Source organism: Onychomys torridus, chromosome 9 (assembly GCF_903995425.1).
Source record: "Onychomys torridus chromosome 9, mOncTor1.1, whole genome shotgun sequence".
Lineage (NCBI taxonomy): Eukaryota > Metazoa > Chordata > Mammalia > Rodentia > Cricetidae > Onychomys > Onychomys torridus.
This window is the reverse complement of record NC_050451.1, coordinates 42,767,511-42,789,977: the sequence shown is the minus strand read 5'-3', so window position 1 is coordinate 42,789,977 and position 22,467 is coordinate 42,767,511. Positions and strand designations below refer to the sequence as shown.

General features: G+C 45.7%; 1 gene segment (V, D, J or C); it reads right to left on the bottom strand.

Annotated features, from left to right (window-relative positions):
• Positions 1-425: 425 nt before the first annotated feature.
• Positions 426-22,467, bottom strand: part of LOC118591330 — a 698,773-nt gene continuing 676,731 nt past the window's right edge. The window contains 4 exon segments of the C gene segment in view: positions 426-956; positions 1,564-1,671; positions 2,590-2,634; positions 4,011-4,268. Coding sequence covers positions 1,565-1,671; positions 2,590-2,634; positions 4,011-4,268 — 410 coding nt within the window.

Sequence of the window (22,467 nt, the reverse complement as noted above, 5' to 3'; positions counted from 1 at the left end):
CACCTGCGCTCCTTGGCCAAGTCCCGACCATAGGTTTATAGGGTAAAACATAGTTTCAGCAACAAGTCATTCTGAGTGTGAAAGCAAAGTGTCCCTGGAGGGCAGGAGCCAGTGGGTGACAATGTTGGGGATACTTGTCATTCTTGTCTGGTAAGTTTCAGCTACAAGTTAGGACACCGCTCCCCCATGGTGTGGGCCGGTTATGAGTGGCTCTGAGGTGTGGTATGAGCTGGGACACACACTTGTAAAAGGAGCTCTCTGGCCCTTGGCACAGCTTGCTTAGTGGAATTTTTAAGAGTTCATTCCGAGAAGAGGCTGGGCTGCGTGATGTCCTCGTACTTCGGTTTCTCTCTGCCTAGCTGGTGATAAGCAGCGTGAAAATGCCCCCACCAAACCCAGTCAAATAGGATCACAGTTTCTGCTCTTCTGAGTCATCTTTAATGAAGTCATGGGCAGCAGGACGATACACAATGTGGCTCAGATACACACGGTAGCAGGGAAGGTCTAGACAATGAGGTAATCTTTTCTACACCTTGAGGAAAGGGTAATGTGGATTTCTTTATGGATGCTTAAAACAAAACAAAACAAAACAAAAACATGTTCTTTACAACATTCTCCAGGAGCTGTGTGCGGTCCAAGAGATTCTACTGGGAATCTGTCATGGGATGGGGAGGGGTGGTGGAGGGTGGGAAAGTGGGGGGTCTTCATATCCAGGAGAAGTCGCAGCCCCTGCCTTTCCTGTGAATGGCCAGCAGCTGCAGGTACAGTAGCTCTTAGCAGCTGACCAGCAATCTCCATCCCAAAGTCAGGAGATCCAGTCAGCGGCGGCGGGATTGTGAACCAGTCAGACCCAGAGCCTTCGGTATGGGGTGGGAGGGCTCCTTTTTGCTTGAAGAAGGAGAGGGGGGGTGAAGAGGAAGTATCTTGGGAGTTCAGCCTCTTTCTGTCTTGCCGATCTGGAGTGAGGAAGAGCAGAGGTCAGGCTTGGTACCGACCACTAGGACTCAGGAATGGGATGGGGATGACTTTGTTTGGGGCTGTACCAGGTGACTGGGGACCTTGTCAGGGTGCAAGCATGATGACTCCAGCCAGACTTAGGGGTAACGAATATAGTGTCTTCAAGCATGGAGCTGAGAGAGCTTGCTAGGAGCAAGAGCCCAAGAACACGGGGCCAGAGGCGTGGTCCATACGCGTCAGAGTTGGACTTTCTCTCCTCCTCTACTCACTGGCTATGTGGCTCTTGATGTGACCTGCCCTCACTGCCTTCATTTCTAAATAAGGATAATCAGAGCTGTTCCACATATATCTGAGGAGAGGCGTGGCTAAGCTGAGGATTCCAAAAGGAGTGTGTTCTGTTAACCACGCTTCAGGCTACTATTACAACAACAACTCGTAACAGGAAGTAATAGAAAAGGTCCGAGGGTCCAGACCTTATTTAAAATGTATTTAAAAATTTGCTTTATTTAAAAGCAAATTCCCATGGGAGGTGGTTTGCTCTCAGGGCTGGGTCTTAGCCTGGACCCCCATCCCCTAACCCTTCTCCAAGCTCTGACGACTTCTCACCTCAACTGGACCACAGCCGCAGCGTCATGAGCAGGTTAAATCCAGCCACTTTCAGGAGCAGGATTCGGAGTCCCATCACTGACAGGTTTCGAAAGTTTAGGTTCATATCTGTAAAGCCAAGAGGTCATAGCCATTAGGGGTATGTGCATGAGAGGTCTGTACAGCCAGGCACCATGGACTTTCCCAATGGTTCCTAACCCATGGTTAGGTTGGATGTGGGTAACTTCAGCTCCCAGATCCAGTTCTAGCTTTTGTGCACATCCCAGGGCAAAGGTATTTGTGTAATCCTCCAGGGCAAGAGCATTGTGTTTGAAGAGAAAAACCACCCACAGGACTTAGGCCATATACTATTCTGAGGCCCTGCAGGCTTTGACATGGGGTTGGGGTAGGTGCTCAGGACATGTCTTTCTCTCTCTCTCTCTCTCTCTCTCTCTCTCTCTCTCTCTCTCTCTCTCTCTCTTTTGAGCTGAGGATTGAACCCAGGGCCTTGCGCTTGCTAGGCAAGTGCTCTACCACTGAGCTAAATCCCCAACCCGACATGCCTTCTCAACCCTGTGGGCCTGGGCCCCTTAGTGAGACCACAGTAGTGATGGCTCAGTTGGGAGGTTCCACTGGGACAAGACCTTTGCCTGAGGCCCTGTGAGTTCTAGGCCTTTCTAGAAAGGAGCTTCTAGAGGGTCAGAGTCCTCAGAGTGACATGGTTAGCTCAGGGCTGCTCTGAAAGGACTCACAAACTCCACTGCTGCTTTCTTTAGTTGTCCTTACCAAGGACCTATTACAGAGGCCTGGGAGTGCCTCACTGGCCTGGTGGGACTGAAGACACATCTTGCTCAGAACAGAGAATGGGAGATGAAGTTAACCATGCTGGAGGGACTCAAGACAGAGCACGGGCAGCTGGGACTAGGGTTGGAAGTGCTGCTCCCGTTCCCAGATCTACCCCTTCTCTTCCCCCCGTGCACCAAGGGTAATTGTGGGCTCATTGCTTCCCCCTTGCATCATGCAACATTGGGCAGCTCCTTCTCTTACCTGTTTCGAAGCTTTTCTCTATCAATTTGGCATCACAGGGAATGTCTAAAGAGGAAAACAGAGACGTTTTCTTAGAGTCTAAACCATGTGACTTTTCTGTGATTCTTTGGGAGAGGACTGGGGGGACATAGTGCCCAGGGGCACCTAATAGCGCAAAGGACTGATACCCCGATTCCTGGGCACCCTTTCATTCTTTCAACAAATGCTGGCTGTACAAAGTATACGCTGCATGACAGACCACAAAGTCAAAATAGTGCCTGGACTTGGGCAGGTTTCAGTCCAGAGACCAATGAAGGCAGTGGGACATATTCACAGTGACTAGGGCCATATATTTTCATGTATTCCAAGAAGTTCTGAATCCCATTGTTTTCCTTTGTTATCCCCTACTGCGTATCTAGTCCCACTGACTCAGACGCTCTGCCTCCTTCCTTGACGCCTCGTTGTTTTTAGTTCTTTGTATGGTTCTGACCTTGAAGCCTAAGTAGTGTTGACCACTGGAGTCCCTATTGGTAGGGACTCCATCATCCCTACCAGCACCTGGTAGGGACTCCATCATCCCTCTCCTGCATTCTCTTTCTTCTGCTGGACCTACAATCCACCCTCCATGCAGCAATCAGCCTTATATTTTATTTTATTGAATTGTTTTTGGAGACAGAGTCTCAGGTAGTCCAGGCTGGCCTTGAACTTGCTGTGTAGGTGAAGGTGACTTTGAACTTATGATCCTTTTGCCTCCACCTATGATCTGGCCCTTTTTACATCTTCTAACTCATTTCCTGCAGCTTTTCCTTGTTCTCAGCGTTCTCCTTTCTTGGGCTTTGACAGGGTCCTCTCTGGCCTGGGCATGGCTGGTCCCTTCTTAACCTTTAAGTTGTAGCGTTTCCTCAGAGCCCTTCCCTGAGGTGGTTCTTTCCTCACCTCTGAGTTAATGCATATATTAATTACAGCCTGACGTAATTTACATGCTGAGAGATGGTCTTCCTTGATTAGAATGGTGTTCCCTAGGGCAGCCTCCTCCTCTGACTTCTTATGTCACTCCAGCATCTGAGACTGTGTACCCTCACACTCTTGGCAGACAGAGAAATCAGGGCAGGCCGCTGGGGAGGGCAGGAAGGGCATGGAAACTGAGCCTGAGAGCTCAGAGAGGGCAAGTGGCCCAAACAAAGACGGGAAGGTGTGAGACCTCAGAATAGCAAGACCAATGCTGGGCCAATGCCCTGTATCATGTTCTCTTGTCTGCTTTAGGGCCAGGGCATTTGTGGCCTGCTGGGACAGGGCTCAGTACTCCTTAGTAAAACAGGATATGGATTCTGATGACAACTGATGAGTGCATGACCCAAAGCAGCTTTTAGACACCACAGACGTGAGCTGGGCTTCTCCTGAAAGGAGAGAGGAGAAAGGAGATAGCATTGGGCAGCACTCACCTGAACTGGGGTAGGAGGCATTCTCTCTGATGGCATCTTTACAGTTGAGACTATTTTGGTCGCTCCAGGCAATCACTCCGTTGCTCTTGGAGTCCATAGACTTCATGTCCAGCACAGTCTTGTCAGAGATGAACACTTCAGATGCCATGTCCTTTGACACATTGATTTGAGAATCGAAGTCGGTGAACAGGCAGATGCTACTATTCTTGGATTGAGGATCTCTCAGCTGGTACACTGCTGGTTTTGGGTCCTTGATATCTGTGGGCCAAGAGGACTGATGTTAGAATGATCTTTTTTTTTTTTTTTTTTAAAAATTTTTTAAAATGTTTTATTTTTAAATTTTTGTATCCTAACCTAGGCCAGAACTCAGAACCCAGTGAAAGGCAAGGGCAGAACTCTCTGGGTTAGCTGGTATTGTTCTGAGGCTTTATACCAGAAGTGACATCTTAGAAACCAGCTGTTCATGATAGACTGGGGCTTAGGGACATGCACAAGTCCTGAGTCTTGGCCAAGATCTCAAGCTCTCAGTATGTAGTCACTTTCCATGAGGTCCCGTCTGGCATTCTGGAAACCCAGAAAGGTGGGGCCACTAAACCATCTTGTCATTCTTCAACTTAACAGCATCTTCAAAACCTCAGGAAGTCTAGTCAACAAATTTGCTCTGGCAGGATGCAAACAAGCTTAGAAAAAAGGGCCCAGGGGACCAAGATGTCCCTCTAGAGTGCTATCCCCCAAGTAGGCTGGACACTGGCAGGAAATGCAGGCCTGAGCTATTTAGACATTAAGTTGGAAAAAAAATCTATCACATCACCAGGCGATTTCTCTGTCATTGATAAACGTTTTGAGTAACAAACCAAAATACCCACATCCAAGTTTTCACTCTGTAATTTACTTCCGATGGCCTTGATTAGGTCAACGGGCGGCTGAAGTCTAAGAACTTTCACGTATAAAGTGGACATGCTCCTTTACCCACCTTTCCAACCAGGCTGTTCTGAGAAATGAATATTTCTCCAAGTCAAATGAACCTAATCAACTGCACAGCACTGAACAAGTGTGCCAGGGTTTCACCATGAAAACATACTACTGAGCAAACCAATCACACTGTCTCCTTATTATTCCAGGAAGCAGGGGCTACTGGAGGCTTCTCCTCAGTGCTGAGACAATTCTTTACTTTTTCTGAGGGATTTTGTTTTTAATGTGACTCTCACTGAGGTTCTAGTTTCCCTACTCCTTCCACCTTCAGAGGAGGAAGCAGAGGCTGGCCGGAAGGATTTAATACAACAGACCACCTAGAGAGTTTCCAGCAGGGATGGGACCAGAACATCCTGTCCTGTGCTCCCCTCTCCCACAGCTCTTCACTATGCATGGAAGTTTTTCAGATCTGGGTGATGCTCTCTGCTCACTGAGACAACCAGGGTGGCCTTAGTGATGCAGGCTTCCAGCTGGATCCTGAACCAAAGAAATCACAGCATAGCTCTAGGATGCTGGGTTAAGACAGAGCTGCCTGGAGCCTGATGCTGATGCTGCCCGTGGAGCAGCAGAGCTGGGTGGGTGCCATGGTCAGACACAGAGCTTTGGCCCCTTTCAGACAGAGAAGGCTGCTGGACAGGAATTCCCTAGTTTTTAGTCCCTTTCATTTTTGGCTCCATAGATACCTACAGCCACCTTACCTTTCCCCCTGAAAATCAGAAACAAATTATCTTTAATGGGAGGTCTTTGGTGTTCTGTCTCTCAGAGGCCTGTGGTGAGAGACACCCTATTCTACCTCATAAGAAAAAGACATTTTACCACTGAATGGCATCAGAGGTCACTTTAGCAGGACTGGATCAATTTTTCAACTGTAAGTTCAGCTGTTCTGGATCCTAACCTGTCATCACAATTCAAAACGAATACAGAAGGCCACGTCTGAACATATTAGCCTGTAGGTCCCCAGGGGCACTGTAGTGGTGGAAAACGCCCTCGTCACTAAATCTGTGCCCTGTAGTTAAGCACTGGGAACTCAGAAATGAGAGTTAACGACGTGGATGTGGACCCCATTCAGGTTTGGATAGCGTCAGGAAACAGTGCCACAGGCTTTTCAGGAAAATGACCAATCTATCTGCACACTCTCCTAATGCCTCCTTACAGAGAAACACGTGGTTGTCTTCCTCGGAGGCTGGGGTGAACTCTCCCAGAGTCCCATGAAGACAGAGAGGGGAGAGTCCCTGGCCACCCATGGAAAGAACTGATCTGTCTCTTCTCACCCTAGACTGCATTCTAAATTGGATTCTCAGTTTTCTTGTGGCTGGCCCTGGTCCTAGTTTCTGTATTCTCTGGAAGGTTCTGGTCTGTCTTCGGTTTCTTTGTGTAGCCCTGGCTGTCCTGGATCTCACTCTGTAGACCAGATTGGTCTTGAACTCACAGATATCCACCTGCCTCTGCCTTCTAAGTGCTGGGATTAAAAGTGTGGGCCACAACCGCCTGGCTAGTATCTCTTTTTTGGTTTGTTATTTTAGTCCCTTTTTATTATCAGATTTGCCTACACAAGCCAAAAGGCTTGTGCTTGGTTTATTCCAAGAGCGGATCTTCTTTCTTGTTTCCCTCTGCTGGAATTCTGCCTTCCTCCTCCCTCCTCCCTCCTTCCTCCTCCCTCCTCCCTCCTCCCTGCCCCCTGTACAGATCTTATCAATCTGTCAAGGCTCAACAAACCTTTTCCTGCACAGAAAAGAGCCTCTGTCTAGGGCACCTTCTACCAGGACTTGAACCCATCTGAATTTTTTTTATTCACACCACCAGTTGTCGACACTGAAATTGTTCGTTAGGTTGTTAAATGTACAGTGTTCTCAAGCTTTGGCTAGTTTTTATGCTGTTTGGGGACAGGTCAGACATCTATCTTAGGCTTTTTTATTCTCAGCCTAACATTATCTAGAGTGATAGCTACTTAGAAGGCATTTAAAAGTGTCCATTGAATGAGTAAAGTCATATTTTAATGAGTTTGACCTAGAGAAACACAGATATTTAAGATTGATAGTGATGCCTTCCCCCTTTGCAGACCTCTGTAAAACAATTAGTATAATACCCCCAATAAGCCTCACCCTGCCATAGTAACCATGGCCATCTCCAGGGAAAGGATTAATGACACTGACCTACAGGGTTGCCAATGGTACCACTTGGGATGACTCACCAGATAGAACCGCCACTCGGGTCCCTTTCCCGAATGTTAATTTACCTCCCAGTCCTCCAGAACTCACACTGCAGGTAATGCCTTTACAGAAGCTCAGGAGACCCACCTAGTCCACAGACAGAAGATGCTCTGGTCCCACACAGCACCGTCAGTCAGTCTGAAGACTTCACCATTCTGCTGCCTTATACTGCAATTCTGTCTCTGTTCAATGAGTAGTCCTTTCCTCCTGCCCAGTTCTACTGTAATTTCCATAAATTCAGTATAACTCAGGAGATCAAAGCTCCCGGAGCAGCAGTACCTTGGATCCTCCAATTGAAGGATCTAGATTATCACCCACCTCATGATTGCCAAGGGATCAGTGTGAAGATAACGTTTCCCCAGTATTTAGTGCTGAGTGGGATAGGTTCTTTCTAGAATCATTTAAGATCCTGCAAGAAGAAAGGACTTGTGTCTTGGACAGAGAGGAAGAGGAAGGACTTGTGCCTTCTAGCCTTGCCTCATTCTCCATATATGGCGGATTGCTTAATTTGGTCCCTGCTCCAAAGATTAGTTTGGGACTAGAGCTGAATTCCCACTCTCGGTAAGGTCTCTGAAGAAGCCTTTGTGATACCACTCTGTTAGAGCCCACTGGGGTCTCAGGACACTACCCTAAACTGTCCTGAAGTTCTTGGCTTCTTACAATTTCTATTTACCAAGGAAGCTGCTGCCCTCTCTTTACAATAGTAGACAGTTAGTATGGCAAGGCCATGAAAACAGGACCACAGATGTATTAGACACTTTTCAGCGAGGGTTTCTTGTTATGGCGGGCAGCATCTCACGTTCTGATGTGCTCCTATCAGTTTGTTGCTGAAAGTGTTAAATACAGTTGGTGAAGGTGGGGCTTAATTTACCCCAGTCCGTCATCCTCCTTGTCCATCTTCTGCCCTATCCTTATGATAGCATGCAGTACACTGGCCATTCACAGGGCTCAGTCATTTTCACCCTTGGGCGAGGGTTTTGGGACTCAACTCAGTTCTGAGAAAAGCCTCTGTGAACTGCCATCCTGTCCCGTTACCACACTCATTAGCTAACCCAGGAGAATTTGTGTTTGCCATTAACCCGTCCCTTCCTCCCCAAGGGCACTTAGCTAATTTTCTGAATGTTCAGGTTATCTGGTGCTGATCTTATCAGCTTCGCTTGAAAGCATTGAGTATCTGCAATTCTTTTATTTCTTTTCCCTATAAATTATTCTGTTCAGATTTTCATATTCACTTGGCTCTTCTTGGCCCCTTTCTGACTTCAGTATGAGAACTGGGAATACTTTTGGCCACCACAAAAGCCTGTGGAAATAAGAAATGATGTTTTGTGCACCCCAAGTTTGCTAGAGATTACACTAACAGGTCATCTGGCCTTCTTACTCTGGTTGTTGGCATGGTCGTACTCACGTGGGCGCACAGCCAGTCTGGTCCCTGAACCAAAGGTCAGCTTAGTGAAGCTACCAGATAACACACAGTAGAAGGGGGCTTTACAAGAACAACCTGGGCTGGACGGGCCTGGATGGGGCACTTGCCTCCTGCCTCAGTTTACCAGTCTCCCTCAAGTCAGCCTTCCTTCGATGAAAGAAAAGTCTCACTACTGATAATTTCCCCCAGGAATAGTCTCAGACCTTTCCATCAACCACCCTGAAGCCAGTGGGGCTTTCCTGAAAGGTAGGCACCCATTCTGACTTCTGAATGTAAGAGGCAACTGGAGATGTAAGAGGCAACTTGGAAGAATGTGAGGAGCCATGGATTAGTTGCAACATGATTTTTAAAGTATACATTGTTTTCTTTTCTGACAGAGCCTTGCTCTGTAGCCCAAGGCTGGCCTTGAACTCATGAACCTCCTGCCTCAATTTCTTGAGTGTTGGGACTACGGATATGTGCCATCGTGCCTGGTAGGAAATGCATCTTGAGGGAAGATGGCACTGGTAACATGTGGAAAACATTGGCAAGCTGAGTGGCAGGATAGGGTGTAGGAGGGCCCTCCCTAAGAGATGTCTGTCATTCCTGAGCATGCGCATAGACTACAGTCATCCCAACAGATCCACAAGGGTGCTGCCTAGCCAGGAAGCCAGGAGGAAGCTCTGCCTCTTCTTGGCGAGTTCCACGATAAGGACTGGCCATATGGGGTACAAACCCTAAAGTCTGGGAACAGTGTGGACAAACTCTCAGTGAGGATGCCACAGAGCCTCCGTCCTTCTAAATGTGTGTGGAAAAAAAAAAAAAGAATCCAATGCCCAGGAAGTATAGAAAGTATGTAATGTATTCTAGTTCTGAAGACTGATAACGCACACCAGCATTTTAAAGTCTGAGTGCTCTTACAATAAAGTAAGCCAGTGCTTCTCAAGCTTACCTTTTAAGGTTAATGTTACTATTCATTAATATCTCGTGTGTGTGTGTGTGTGTGTGTGTGTGTGTGTGTGTGTGTGTGTGTGTGTGTGTTTATTTGGGTCTTTGGGTGTGCCTTCTCTAGCTATAGGACATTAAACTCTTCCATTCTAAGCTAAGTCTAATTTTCCCTGTTAGGTTCTCTCTGCTCTGAATCCGCTTGTTCTCCTATTCACTCCTGCGGCCACAATTAGGGGCCTCGCTGGTGCTAATTGTTTCTTTCTAATCATTACGAAACAGCTTCATTTCCTTCCCACAATTGCACCTAGGCAGCTGAGCTGCATCCGCTTGTGCCCCCTCCAGCAGACCCAGCCTCGGGGATCTGCACACACAGACAGGATGGCATCTTCCCAACAGGTTTACCTGCCAGGAACAGTGTCAGCTTGAAAGGCTTTCCCAAACATACATTCTTGAGCTTCCTTCCACAGTTTCCGGCACATTTCAGAGATGAGTCTAATCCCAGGGGCTACATTTCCTCAGTGTACCTCTTTTTCTGTGGTCCCTCAGATGGACACACAGACATCACATCTTTATGATCACACCTCTTCTTCTTCTTTTTTTTTTTTTCTGCTAAAACCCATTTGTCCTGTTTCTTCATTACAGACATTTTTATCCTTTTGCCTCTAAGCTCTGGCTCTCCAGAAATATGGTGGGCTTTCTAATCTAGGTAAACTGACCAAGGGAAGAGGCCCTTGATAAAGCATGAGCGCAAACACACACAGGAGGAGGAGCCTTCCCTGGAGAGATGGGAAGCTCCCCCACCGGCAAAGGGAATCTGGCCCCTTGGGAAATCTAAGTTTCTACTCTCTGCTGCACTATATTCCATGTGGGTGGACTCTATAATCTCCCTGTTTTAAAGGCCGAACAATTTTCTCTGTTGGAGAAGTCTTACTAATGCCCAAATCAACGTTTTAAACAGTGATTTCCTCTCCATCTAGCAGGCACTTTTGAAAAGGGTGTATGTGTGTGTGTGTGTGTGTGTGTGTATGTGTGTGTGTGTATGTGTGTGTGTGTTTGTGTATTTGTGTATGTGTTTGTGTATTTGTGTGTGTGTATGTGTATGTGTGTATTTGTGTGTGTGTGTATTTGTATGTGTGTATTTGTGTGTGTGTGTGTGTATGTGTGCATGTGTGTGCATGCATGTGCCATTGGGACACGTGTGAAGGTCAAAGGACAGTTAATTTCAGAGGTCACCTCGTTTTCTACCATGTGGGTTCCAGGGATTGAACTCAGGTCACAGAATCAGAGGACAAGCACCCCAGCCCACTGAATCACCCTGTTGGCCCAGGAGGCATTCCCCACTCTTTTTTTTTGAGCTGAGGATCGAACCCAGTGCTTACTAGGCAAGCACTTTACCACTGAGCTAAATCCCCGACCCATATTCCCCACTCTTAATAGTCATTTGTTTGGTGATGCCTACATCCCAGGCATTGTGCTGGGGTCCAGCAGTGTGAAACCGAAAGAGCAAAACTCTGTCCTCATAGAGACAGTGGCCGGAGGATGAATGTGAACACAAGGCACTCTGGATAAGAGGTTGGCCCTGCCTCCCTTTGTATTCATTGTAACCTGTTTGTGCCTCCCCAGAATCTGGGAACCCTGGACCGTAACTGTCTGTTTAAACTGTGATCCTGGAGGTAGAGACCTTGCACTTCCTGTCTTCCTCCCTCCCTCCCTCCCTCTCATCTAACATAATGGTTGCCATACTAGGGTTGTTCCTTAAATGGCTATTGCATGGGTCAACCCTCCAAAGACTCTCTGTTCAGTGCAGTCCTAGTATTTATATTCTTTTGTTATGTCCATTTAACTTCTGTAGGGTCTAGTGTTCCAAATTTTGTAATTGTTTTGGGCACTATATAGGCCTTATGTTCCTCCTCATCTCTCAGCTGAGTATGGAGTTTCTGAGGAGTGTGTCCAAAGTTCACTATCTTTGGGAAGTTTAATCCATCATCTTTTATGAAACTAAATGATAACAAAAGTAAAAATAAATCTTTTGTCACACTTAGTCACAATTTCCTCTCTGGTAAAGATCTAGAAACCACAAAAGAGTCTATCCCTGTAATGAAGGAAAGGTTAATTCCCCTTGGCGACTATCTTAGAAAATACATCATTAAGCCAATGGCTGGGAATCTAGAATCCAAGTCAACCAAATCTTATGAGGAAACACACAAAAATTAGTTCAGGAACCACTGGTTCACCATCTAAGAAAGCAGAAGGACTTCCTAAGGTCATCACTTACTTGGATAAACTTGGAGTCTTGTTCCACTCCCCCAGGTGAGCTGGCCTGCTACCTGTGCCCCCACCCTGGTACAGCACAGTACAAATACCTGTCCTCCGACTGGGTAGTTGCCCATGACCACTCAGAGCCTCTTAGAGCACAAAACTTTGATGTGGCCCATTTCATGGTTTTAATATTAATTCCTCTTTCTTTGTAGGTTAATAGCCAATGAACAGTCTCCTAATGTTTCTGTTTTCTTCTCTTACGTACCTGCATCTTGCTAATACAAGTATGACTCTACTTATGCCCCCAGAAATGCCGAGTCACTATGCCATGGCTACTATGGCACAGGATTAAGATGCACAAAGGTTGGACCAAACCTCCTCACCTGGGGAAGGGAAAATTTACACCCAGGTGGCTTTTGAGGTATGGGGGTCTTCCTTGACACAGTACAGGTGGGATGGTGGCAGCTGGGCAGTGGTATGAGTAATAATAAATTCTATAGTTGAGTAGATTTAACTCAGCCTTAGTTCCATTTTTCTGAGCCCTGTGATCTTGGGTACACACCCCAAGTCTCTTTTCCTGTATCTATAAAATAGGTCTAATATCAATTACCTATCACTTGGATGGATGAGCACACAGCTCTAAGAAGGACATAGCCCAGTCATTGGCATGCCAGGCATGTTGTAAAGAGAGCTAATAATAATATATTATTATAATTCCCTTCATGATTTACATGGAGAAAGGGGTAAAGCTTCTTGTAGGCAAAGGAGAGCCATTTTTGTCCAGGATTCCTTAGCATCCTGGCTGGGAATCTGTGGTCTACAAGAAAAGATGTCATTGAGTGGATAGGAGATGGTACGTGTCTCAGACACAGAGTGGGCAGTAGGTTAGACTCTGTGCTTGCCAAGAAGAAAAGGTCTTCAGAAACCTGACAAGAGGAAAATCTTTTCTCTAAATTTGGATATTTGTCCTTTGAAGCAGAACCCTTATCCATTATTCAGCCCAGCCTCATTAGACCTGACATGCCGACAGTTACTCCAACTCAGTAAAGGACTCCGTTAATGAGTGCAGACCACTCCACTCTCTCACTGTAGGACGTCCTTCCCTGACTCAATCTGTTCACAACAATTCCCCAAGGATCCTTTCTGCAGTACTCACACGGATGAACAAGGAGGCTGGTCCCTCTCCCAAAAGTAAGTTGGTAGTTTCCTCCCGAGGTACACAGTGAGGAAAGCCTTTGATGAAACCCATCTCCTGGGATCTCCCTTTCCTCTTGGGCCTGCTGTGTTAGAGCAGCAGTGCAGGGAAACACTGACCACACGTCTAGGTTTGTCAGAGAGCCCTGAGTCCTGGTGCCTAGTGGGTTGGATGCGTACCAAGAATGAGTATTGGAGAGTTCCTCATCCTACAACCCTGTTAACCTGAAAATCTACCACTCTCTTGTCAGCATAGAAGGAATACCCGAATACCACCACTATCAACCCAGCCGGTTGATTCCTGCAAAACCTTGTCTGAGCAGGCTCCAGGTGGGATAAAGGCCCTTCATGCGACTCTAGGCTTTTATCCCATCCTCTTTACAGCCTGGAGATAGGCACCCAAGGCCATCCAGTGTTCTTTATTTCTGGTGACCTTGATTCAAACAGGGCCTTGGGTCCTACATCAGCAGAGAAGAAAGTTGCAACTTTTGAAAGACGTGAGGAAACAGAGCTGCCTACTTCAGAGCCGGGAAAGCTCACCGAAGCCACAGCCTAGGCTGCAGGCCGAAGCCGAGGGGGCCACTCCAGCCATCTTTGGCCCTGGCATGCTGCTGCCTCCCTACTGACCCTCCTGCTGTGGTTGAGAGTTGTTAATGAAGGGCTATGTGGCTCCACTGAGCTCAGGGTGAGAGGAAGGGGCTGGGGGCTTCACAGTACCCTGAGTTGACCAGGACCCCAAGCTGTCTCAGCCACAGCAGCAAGCTGTCCCCGAGATCCCTTCAAGCCCTAATTTCTGGGATCAACTCTTCACTGTGAAACCAAGCAAGGAATGGTGGGTGGGGGGAAGCTTTATAAAGAAAAGGGGAGCTGCCGGATAGAGAGGGTAGGAGAAAGCAGGGCTAGTTGAAGCTTAGGGCCATCTGAGAATCTTGTTTGTGAGTGATATATCACAGATGGATGGTGTGCGCACTCCACTGCCCCAGAGTCAGGAGTTGGCCAGCACAGAGGTGAGGAGAGATGAGGGAGGTGTAGCAAAGGGTGACTTGTGGAAGAGGTTCCTTAGCTCACTTACTTGGTATCACCACCACTTGGGTTCCCTTCCCCAAAGTTAGCCTGCTGTTCCCGTAGGCCCACTCTGAGAAAGGGCTTCACAAAAACAACCAAGTCTGGGCTCTGCTCTCTTATGGAGGACACACACCCTTCACAGTGACTCTGAAGCAGAGACCTAGCAATAGGAGATCTTGAAGTGTTTCCTGCAATGGGTGTTACAAAGACTTAAGGGAGCCCCTGTAATGACAGTGAGCAGCGCCGGCCCTCAGTTGCTACCCATGACCTCCATTTCCCTCATCACAACCACCAATGAGCATCACTTTTTTCCTCATCTAGGAAAAAAAGAGTCTTTCTAAAACTCTGTGAAACACTTTGCGTCCTCTGTGGGCCTGCAGGGTGTGAGAATGTCTAGAGACCCGTGGGAGTTTCTCAGTCTTATCTGCTCCACTTGTGTGGAAGGTCCTGCTTTCTTGTGGATAGATGCAAAAATTATTTTTCATTTTGCCAGGAAGAGCAGAACAAGAGTACATCCAGCCTACTGAACTGGGGTACATGCTAAGAACACGCCAGGGCATGATTCAGAGCTGCCGTGTTCTCTCTGGGCCTGAGCAAGAGCCATGGGTGACTCATACTTGACTCATTCCTGTCTCTGTCCTCACCTCACTCTAGGATATTGATTGCTGACAGGCTTTTTTTTTGTCCTCCAAAAGCCAGACATCTCAGTGTAGAACAGACTTGATTCCCTCCTCAGAACTGTGGATGCAATTGTCTGTCTCCTGCCAGGGTGTTCAAAGTGTCCGCTGCCATCCCTGCCTACCTCCACCCCAACTTGCTAATACAATTGAGAGTTTTCTCTTTTACTTATTTTTATTTACTTATTTTTGAGACAGGGTGTCACTATGGAGCTCTGGATAGCCTAGAACTCATTATATAGGGAAATCTGGCCTTGAACTCAGAGAGCTCAGCCTGCCTCAGCCTCTCAAGCATTGAGATCAAAGGTATGTGCCACCACACCCCGAGACTGAAGTTCCTGAGGTCAGAGATCACATCTTAGTTTTCCTCCTTGTTTTTAAGTCAACCACGGTCCCTGGTTTGTTGGTGACACTCAGTAATCATTTACTAAGTTGAACCAGCTTTCATGGAACATTGTTATTGGGGCAAAGAGGCCAGTTTGGGAAAAAGTCACAAGCTAAGTACACTCTGAACTGCAAAATCCAAGTGCTTAGGCAAGGGAAAAACCAAGAAAGCATTTCTGAGAGATGATAAGGAGACAGTGTACACCAAAGCACTGAGTTCCATGTTGATTTTGAACAGAGAGGTGGGAGCTGTATGAGCAAATAAGAAATCTCTTGATGGAAACAAGTGCCACCCCCGGCAGTACCTCGACAGTGATTCCTTTTAAAGGGTAAAAAGAATAATATAGCAGAAACATGTACTCTAAGTCAGTTAGCGTTGCTGTGATCAGAAACAAGGTAGTCACAACAAGGATCACTTACACACCGGTACAACAGCTGCAAATTCAAAAAAGCAAATGGAGCGGTGCTTTCCACCACTCACCAGGGCACCTGCAGCCAGGTCTGGGATTCCAAGGGCACACTCAGGGTTGTTACTAAGTGTTCCAGGGTCTGTGTACACACACCAAAGCGGCATGGGGTATGTCATTTTAACCTTCATTTTCCTAAGACTATTGGAAGATGAAAAGAAGTAAGGCAGAACCCAATAGGAGATCTGTTTGGTATACAGCAGGCTTCATAAAAGCTCTCACTAGTATTTGGTCTGAAAAGCCATTCATATAATTAGAGTTTCCTTTCTAGATAGGACCTAGGGCAATTTTCTTTGTTGCCACATCCTATTTATTATATGTTGTTTCCAGGCATGGTACTCATGGATACTACATGTAATGTAAGACTATTGTCTACTTATTTTCTTATTTAAATACCACACAAAGCCAAGGGTAACTCCTTATCTCCCCTCAAAAGGCAAAGAAAGAAATGAATGAAAATAGATGTTTTTCCTTCTGTAATATAAATTGAGTTACTCATTGAACTCACTTGGATCAACCAGCAGTCTTGTTCCTGTCCCGAAGATAAGTTTGAAGCCTGTACTGCTCACAGTGATTTGTCCTGTGACAAATTGGTCTATTTCCCTCACTTGCCACTTTCACAACACAGCTGGGCACAGACAGGCCTGGGAAGCCCACAATCAGTCTTTAATAAAATGCTTTGTATGTTTTCTGTTCATGAATGAATCTTGCACTCAACCTGCAAGACAGTCTTTCATTCAACTGTGGTCACAGAAAATGGCCCCAGAACCAGGCTAGCTTGCATTAATTTTTTTTTTATAATACTGGATGATTAAAGCAATCCTTCTGAGTCTTACCTGCCTTTTAGGAAGAAAATGAGTTCTGAATCAGATGATTTCCAAAATAACAGCTAAGTGGTCTATGATCTAGTAATATCCCAAGTGCATGATCCTGTATCTCACCAACAGTCAGGCACTTACAGACAGCTCACCTGTAGCTGCTCTGCCTGGGAAGACACAGGAACAGTGAGGAGAGGGGAGGGAGTCAGCAGGAGGAGAGTCTGCCATTTCCCTCTCCTTCTCCTCACCTGAGTAAACGATTCGAATAGCTCAATGTTCTGTTGGGTCATGGAAAGGACAAGAGAATCCTTTAGAATGGGGGCATCTAGCTCAGGACTTTCTGAATCTTAACTTAGGGCAACATCGAAGGACGGAAAAGCTAAACTCCATGCATTTCCCTCCTCGCTGTAATTGGCATTATCTCTCATTTGTAAGCGAACCACGACAGAGCCTGTGACAACATGAAGTAGAAAGACCAGGGCTCTGAGATCAGGCAGTGGACTAGGTTTGAATTTAGGTCTTTCAGGTAACCAGCCACAGAATTTGGGGCAATCACTCCTCTTAGCCTCATTTCCCCACCCCCATAAGATAGAGAATAAGAATACTGTCCTTTACTTTAGAGAGCTCTACACTCAATACTGTATCTAATACTATATCCACACATCAAGGCACTGATACCACAGTTATTATCTTTTCCCTTGGTGATGATGATGATGATGATGATGATGATGGCGATGATGATGATGGTGGTGGTGGTGGTGGTGGTGGTGGTGGTGTGTGTGTGTGTGTGTGTATGTGTTCTGAGGATTGAATTCTCACCATCAGGCTTATGTATGAAGTATTTTACCTGCTGAGGTATCTCATGGGCCAGTTATCACTACTAATATGCTGAGTTAGATTATTGATTAGCAAGGCTATTTATTAAGGTTACATAATATCCCCCCCTCAGAATTTGCCTCTGAAACATTCCCAAGTCCACACTCTTGAGTTGGACGAGCTCTAGGTTCACAAAGGCAGGGGTGGGGGGCTTCTGAACCACAGATGTCTACACTCCTCTTCTACTGGGGTGTCTGAGGCTCAAGGAGGGGTGATGATTTGTTCAATATTGCACAGCAAGTTGATGCCAAGTCAAATTTAGCTTCTTGTCTAAAACTGGCATCCCTGGGGTCCTTAGTTTGTAGCTCACCGACTCTTTGAGGACGGTGGTTTGTGTAATGGGGCACTTAGTCTCTGGAGTGAATTTGGCTTGGCTTATTTGGGGCATAGGCGAAAGGACCTTGAGCCTCCTCAATGGTAGTGGAAGCATAAACGGTCTATTAGATAGTGGCCATGCCATTTTCTGCTCCTCCAGCGGCCTCTGTCCATCCAACTCCACTTAACAAAATCCTCAGGTGAAAACTCTAATGTTAGGAAGAGCTTCGGTCAGCCTCAATTCTTGGGAAAAGCCTTAATGGAACTTTGATTTCCACCTCAGAGAAAATGTGCTCAAATTGGTCTTAAATCCTCTCCAGAGATTATAATCTTAATGCTTCAGAACTTGATTACAACTAATTAAAAATAAGATGCACTGACAAAACCACATCTTGTCACTGTTCACTGTCCCGCGTATTCACTGAACACTCTGTAGTTCGTACGGCACCCCACACTCACCCAGGTCCACTCTCAGCTGGGTTCCCCTTCCAAAGGTCAGTGTGCTTGCTCCTCCCCAGCTCCCACAGTGTCTGAGGCCTCACAGTAAACAGTTTTCTGTCACCTCTCTCTTCACTTACACCAATGACGTGGAAAACCCTTGAGATTTAACATAAAATCTCAGGTTTGACTTATTATAGGAAGTTCTCACTTCACAACCTCAAATGGAGCAAATTTAGAGTGTTGGTGGAAAGGGACAAGAAAGGCTAGTTGGCAGCAGAGAATAGAGTGTGGATCTTTTTTATTCTCAATCTATTATTTCCCCCTTTCTCTACATCCTTGAATGCCCTGTGCTATTTGATTCATTTCCCCCCTTCCCTTTGGCCTGGAAATTCTGATGTCTCTGGGTGCTCAATTTCAATTAAACACATATTTACCAAATTTGTAAAAGAACCATATTAGATATCGCAAGGGATGTGAAGAACCTTTGCTTTCAAGATCTTTCATTTTAACAGTGGCTATTCTTAGTGATGAGTTTCGATAGCTCTACATGTTACGGACTAAGACCGTACAGCTAAATTTGCCATACAGGGGCAAGAGGACTACGCAGGATGTCCTAGGGAAGGAGCACACAGTCTAGGTTATTTCTGGAGAACCCGATTATCTGGGGCCTTAGTCTGCACTCCATCCTATTCTAGTGACTTAGCTCTACTGTTACTTATAGCTCATCTCTTACTTTCGTGTTCAAATGAAGAGCCCAGGAAGGTATGGCCTTCAATTCACACATTGTCAACCGACAGAACAAGGATGATGTGGTCCATGAGACACAGCAGGAATGTGCAGAGACCTTAGCCCAGACAAAAGACACAAAGCAAAGATGTGAGCAGCATTTACCTGGAGAGACTAGAAGCATGGTGCCCTTTCCAAAAGTGAGTTTGCCGTATCCTGAATTCACACTGTAGCAAACCCCTACACAAAAATGGCCTGCAGCATAGGGCTTTTCAGCTCGTGATACAGTTTGGAAGGAGGAAGAAAGTTCATCATTTATGGAGAACATACGCTATGCCAAGAGGCTTAACAATCTCCACACATTACATCACCTCACTAGGACTGTGTCCTTGGACATTATTATCCTGTTTAATAAATGAGGGGAGGGTGACCCAAGGCTAAACAGGCTAGACCATCAGCACAGCCAATAAACATTCAAATATTTGCATCTACATGATATTTTAGCAGAGAACTCAAATCTCGGAAGATTCCTCTTCATCATTCCTTCTAGTATGGGGTTGAAAACACACACACACACACACACACACACACACACACACACACACACACACACACACTGGTTTTTGCTAGAACTAGTGGGACTCTAGCAACAGTGACTCAAAGCCCCCCCTCCCCCCCAGTTTGTCATTACAGAGCCATTCTTTGGAACATAAAGGCATTTTATCTTCAGCCTTTCTGTTACTCCTTTCTCACGCCACTTACCAGGGTTGACCAGCAATCTAGTTCCACTCCCAAAGGCCAGTTTATAGCCTCCACTCTTTCCACAGTGCTTCCTAGCCAGTCAAAAACACCCATGAGCACGCCCCCAGACTTACAGCTGTAGCTTTTCATCTAAACAGGCTATATCTTAGCTTTCTTTTACACTCCACAAAGCACACAGGTCATTTAACTCAAACCTAGGGCATTTGTGGTACCAAATTTAAAAATGAAGTTGCTTTCTGCCCATGTCTCTGGATCCACTGCCCCCAAACTCCCGATTTTCAACTCTATTTATCGAACAGATGTAGCTAACCCTTCTCTCATCCCCACAACAGTTGTTTTTAGATTATTGCCACAGTGTCTCCCTAACTTTAATGTCAATCAATTGGCAACTTCATGAAGTAGTGTCCAGATCACTGTAAGTATAGGCTCCTCCACCCTAGTCTACTTATCCTGCAAGCTAGGGGCTTACTCAAGTCATATTCTGCCCTCAAAGTCAAGTGACCCTGATTATATAACATGATGCTTCACACTTGTTAAAAACAAACACACACCAGCTCCCTGCTTTGGCTTTGAGAATCTGCTGTTCAACATTTGGCCCACAGGCAACTCTTAGCTTTCTTTCCTAGTAGAAAAGGACGTGGGCAGAACAACACTATTAAGTGTTAAGGGATGCATGAGGGATGCTACGAATGTCTTTGCTCAAATCTCCCAAAAATGACCAAGAAAGGGAAGGCCTATTGCATCCCATTATGTGCTCCAAATGCTGCCAACTCAGAGAAGACAATACGAAGGAAAAGGAACGACCCGGACACTGGACTCACTTGGGATGACTTGGAGTCTTGTCCCAGTTCCAAAACTCCAGTAAGTCCCAGAATTCACACTGTCAGGGAGGGCTTTACAAAATGGTTCCCTGGCCCTGCCATTTGCATCCAGTAGCTTTCAACTCACTAGGCTTCCATGAAAGCGAGTGTTTTTAATTGGTGCCCACGGCGACAGAGCCACATGAAAACAGCCTCTTTACTAAGAATGTATATGGTCTCTTCATCTTAAAAGAGTTCTACTGCCTGGCCCAGCTTTTAATTTTTTTTTGTTCTATAGATACATATTTTATATGTGGGTGGCACTTCAGAATCTATGAAACATTTTCACACACATTAACTTACCTTTATAATAACTCATGAGGTATTATTAAATACTTCCTTTTTGCAGATAAAACTGGTCCAGTGCATTAGTTAAACCAGATGTAGAGGACCTGGATGTGTTCAGTTAAGCTGCCCTTCCTTTAGGATCAGCCCTCTGAGCTAGTATTTCTAGGGATCCTTCATGACTTGTTTTGTTCACAGCCAGTTCTGTGCCCTTATTTTAACAGTTTTCCTATGCACGAATGCACTTGTCTGCATGAACCATTAGTTCTTTGACACTTGTACCTCCCGAATACTGCAGCAGATGCAGTGGGCATCAGCTGCCACATTAGGCTTCTCTTTAGTGATGTCTTGTCCCACTCCCCCAAATGAATATGTTGTAAATCGTGGTCCTGTGCTCTCTGACAGTAATGCCCAATCTGCTGTGATCATAGATTAGTGTGATCAGCATACAGCTATCCTCCCTCACGGGAGCTCTGCTGGGGATTCCCCCTTTTGAGTACTGGAATGAAGGCTAAGCCATGGAATTAAACCAGGAAAGCCTCTTTTCAGGGCTCAATAACGGTGGTACCACAGATGTAACAGAAAGCCTGAGAGGGCACCAGCTGATAATTCTCCAGCTAGTTCTGAAACAGACGGTTTTTAAAGAGATTTGTAAAATTTCACTAAGTAGTTTTTTGTTTTTCTAGTCAAAGGCTGTCACTTCTGATCCTCATTGTAACCTAGGAACTGGTACCTGTATATGCTTTTATTTTGCCAATGTTTAGCAAATTGCATACATCCCTCCAGTAATTTTTCTTTTTATCATTTTAAGCTATTAAACTAATTTTGAACACATAGTTAGACATGGGATGGAGGACTGCCTCCATTAATAATATTTAGTTGCTTTCCTCATTAAACTCTAATTCTACTTCACTTAGATGATAAGAAGGCATGTAGTCATCTGTGTAATATAGGCTATATGATAAATACAAGCATTATAATCAGCAGCTATCAGGTACTTACTGGAACTGACTGATACCATGGTTCCTTTTCCAAATATCAATGTTCTGCCTGCTTGGTAGGCACAGTGAAATGAGGCCCTGCAAATTCCTCATTTTCTTACTCATTCAAACTCACCGAGTATACAACTACACACAACAGAAATCATATGCTGTCCTTGCTGTTGGCAGTTTGGTGGTTGGCTCTTAATTCACACAGTAACTTAACACTAGACCCTGAGGAAACAATGAAAACTATTCACTCTCCCATGCAATGGTAATATCTAGGAATGGGAAACAATAAACAAACATATACATTAATGAGGTCCAGCGATCAAACAGCATGCATTAAAATCAGGCTGGGTAACAGGATAGAGGGCAACCAGGCAACAGTGTGTCTGATGGCATGTTAGATTGGAAAGGCAGAAAATTTCTCTCTGAAGATAAGGAGGACTTAATCATCACCTTCATTGACAGACAGCAAATGAAGGGCAGAAAGATCAAAGCCTGTCTCCGAATTACAGTGTGTCAGTGAGGGACGTTTACATCATGCCTCTTTCTGCTGATGTACTAGATGTGAATATCACCAAAAATTGCTTTCTAAGAAAAAAAGATAAAAACAGACAGATGGGCTAGGGAGATAATTCAGTCAATAAACTGCTTGCCACGCAAGTACAAGGACCTGAGTTGCATGCCTAGAACTCACAAAAAAGACAGGTGTAGTTGTGTGCATGTGTAATCTAGCACCAGGAATGTGCAGACTCTTGGGGTTCTCTGGCAAAATCTAGACTTGCTTAATCAGTGAGAGACTTTGTCTCA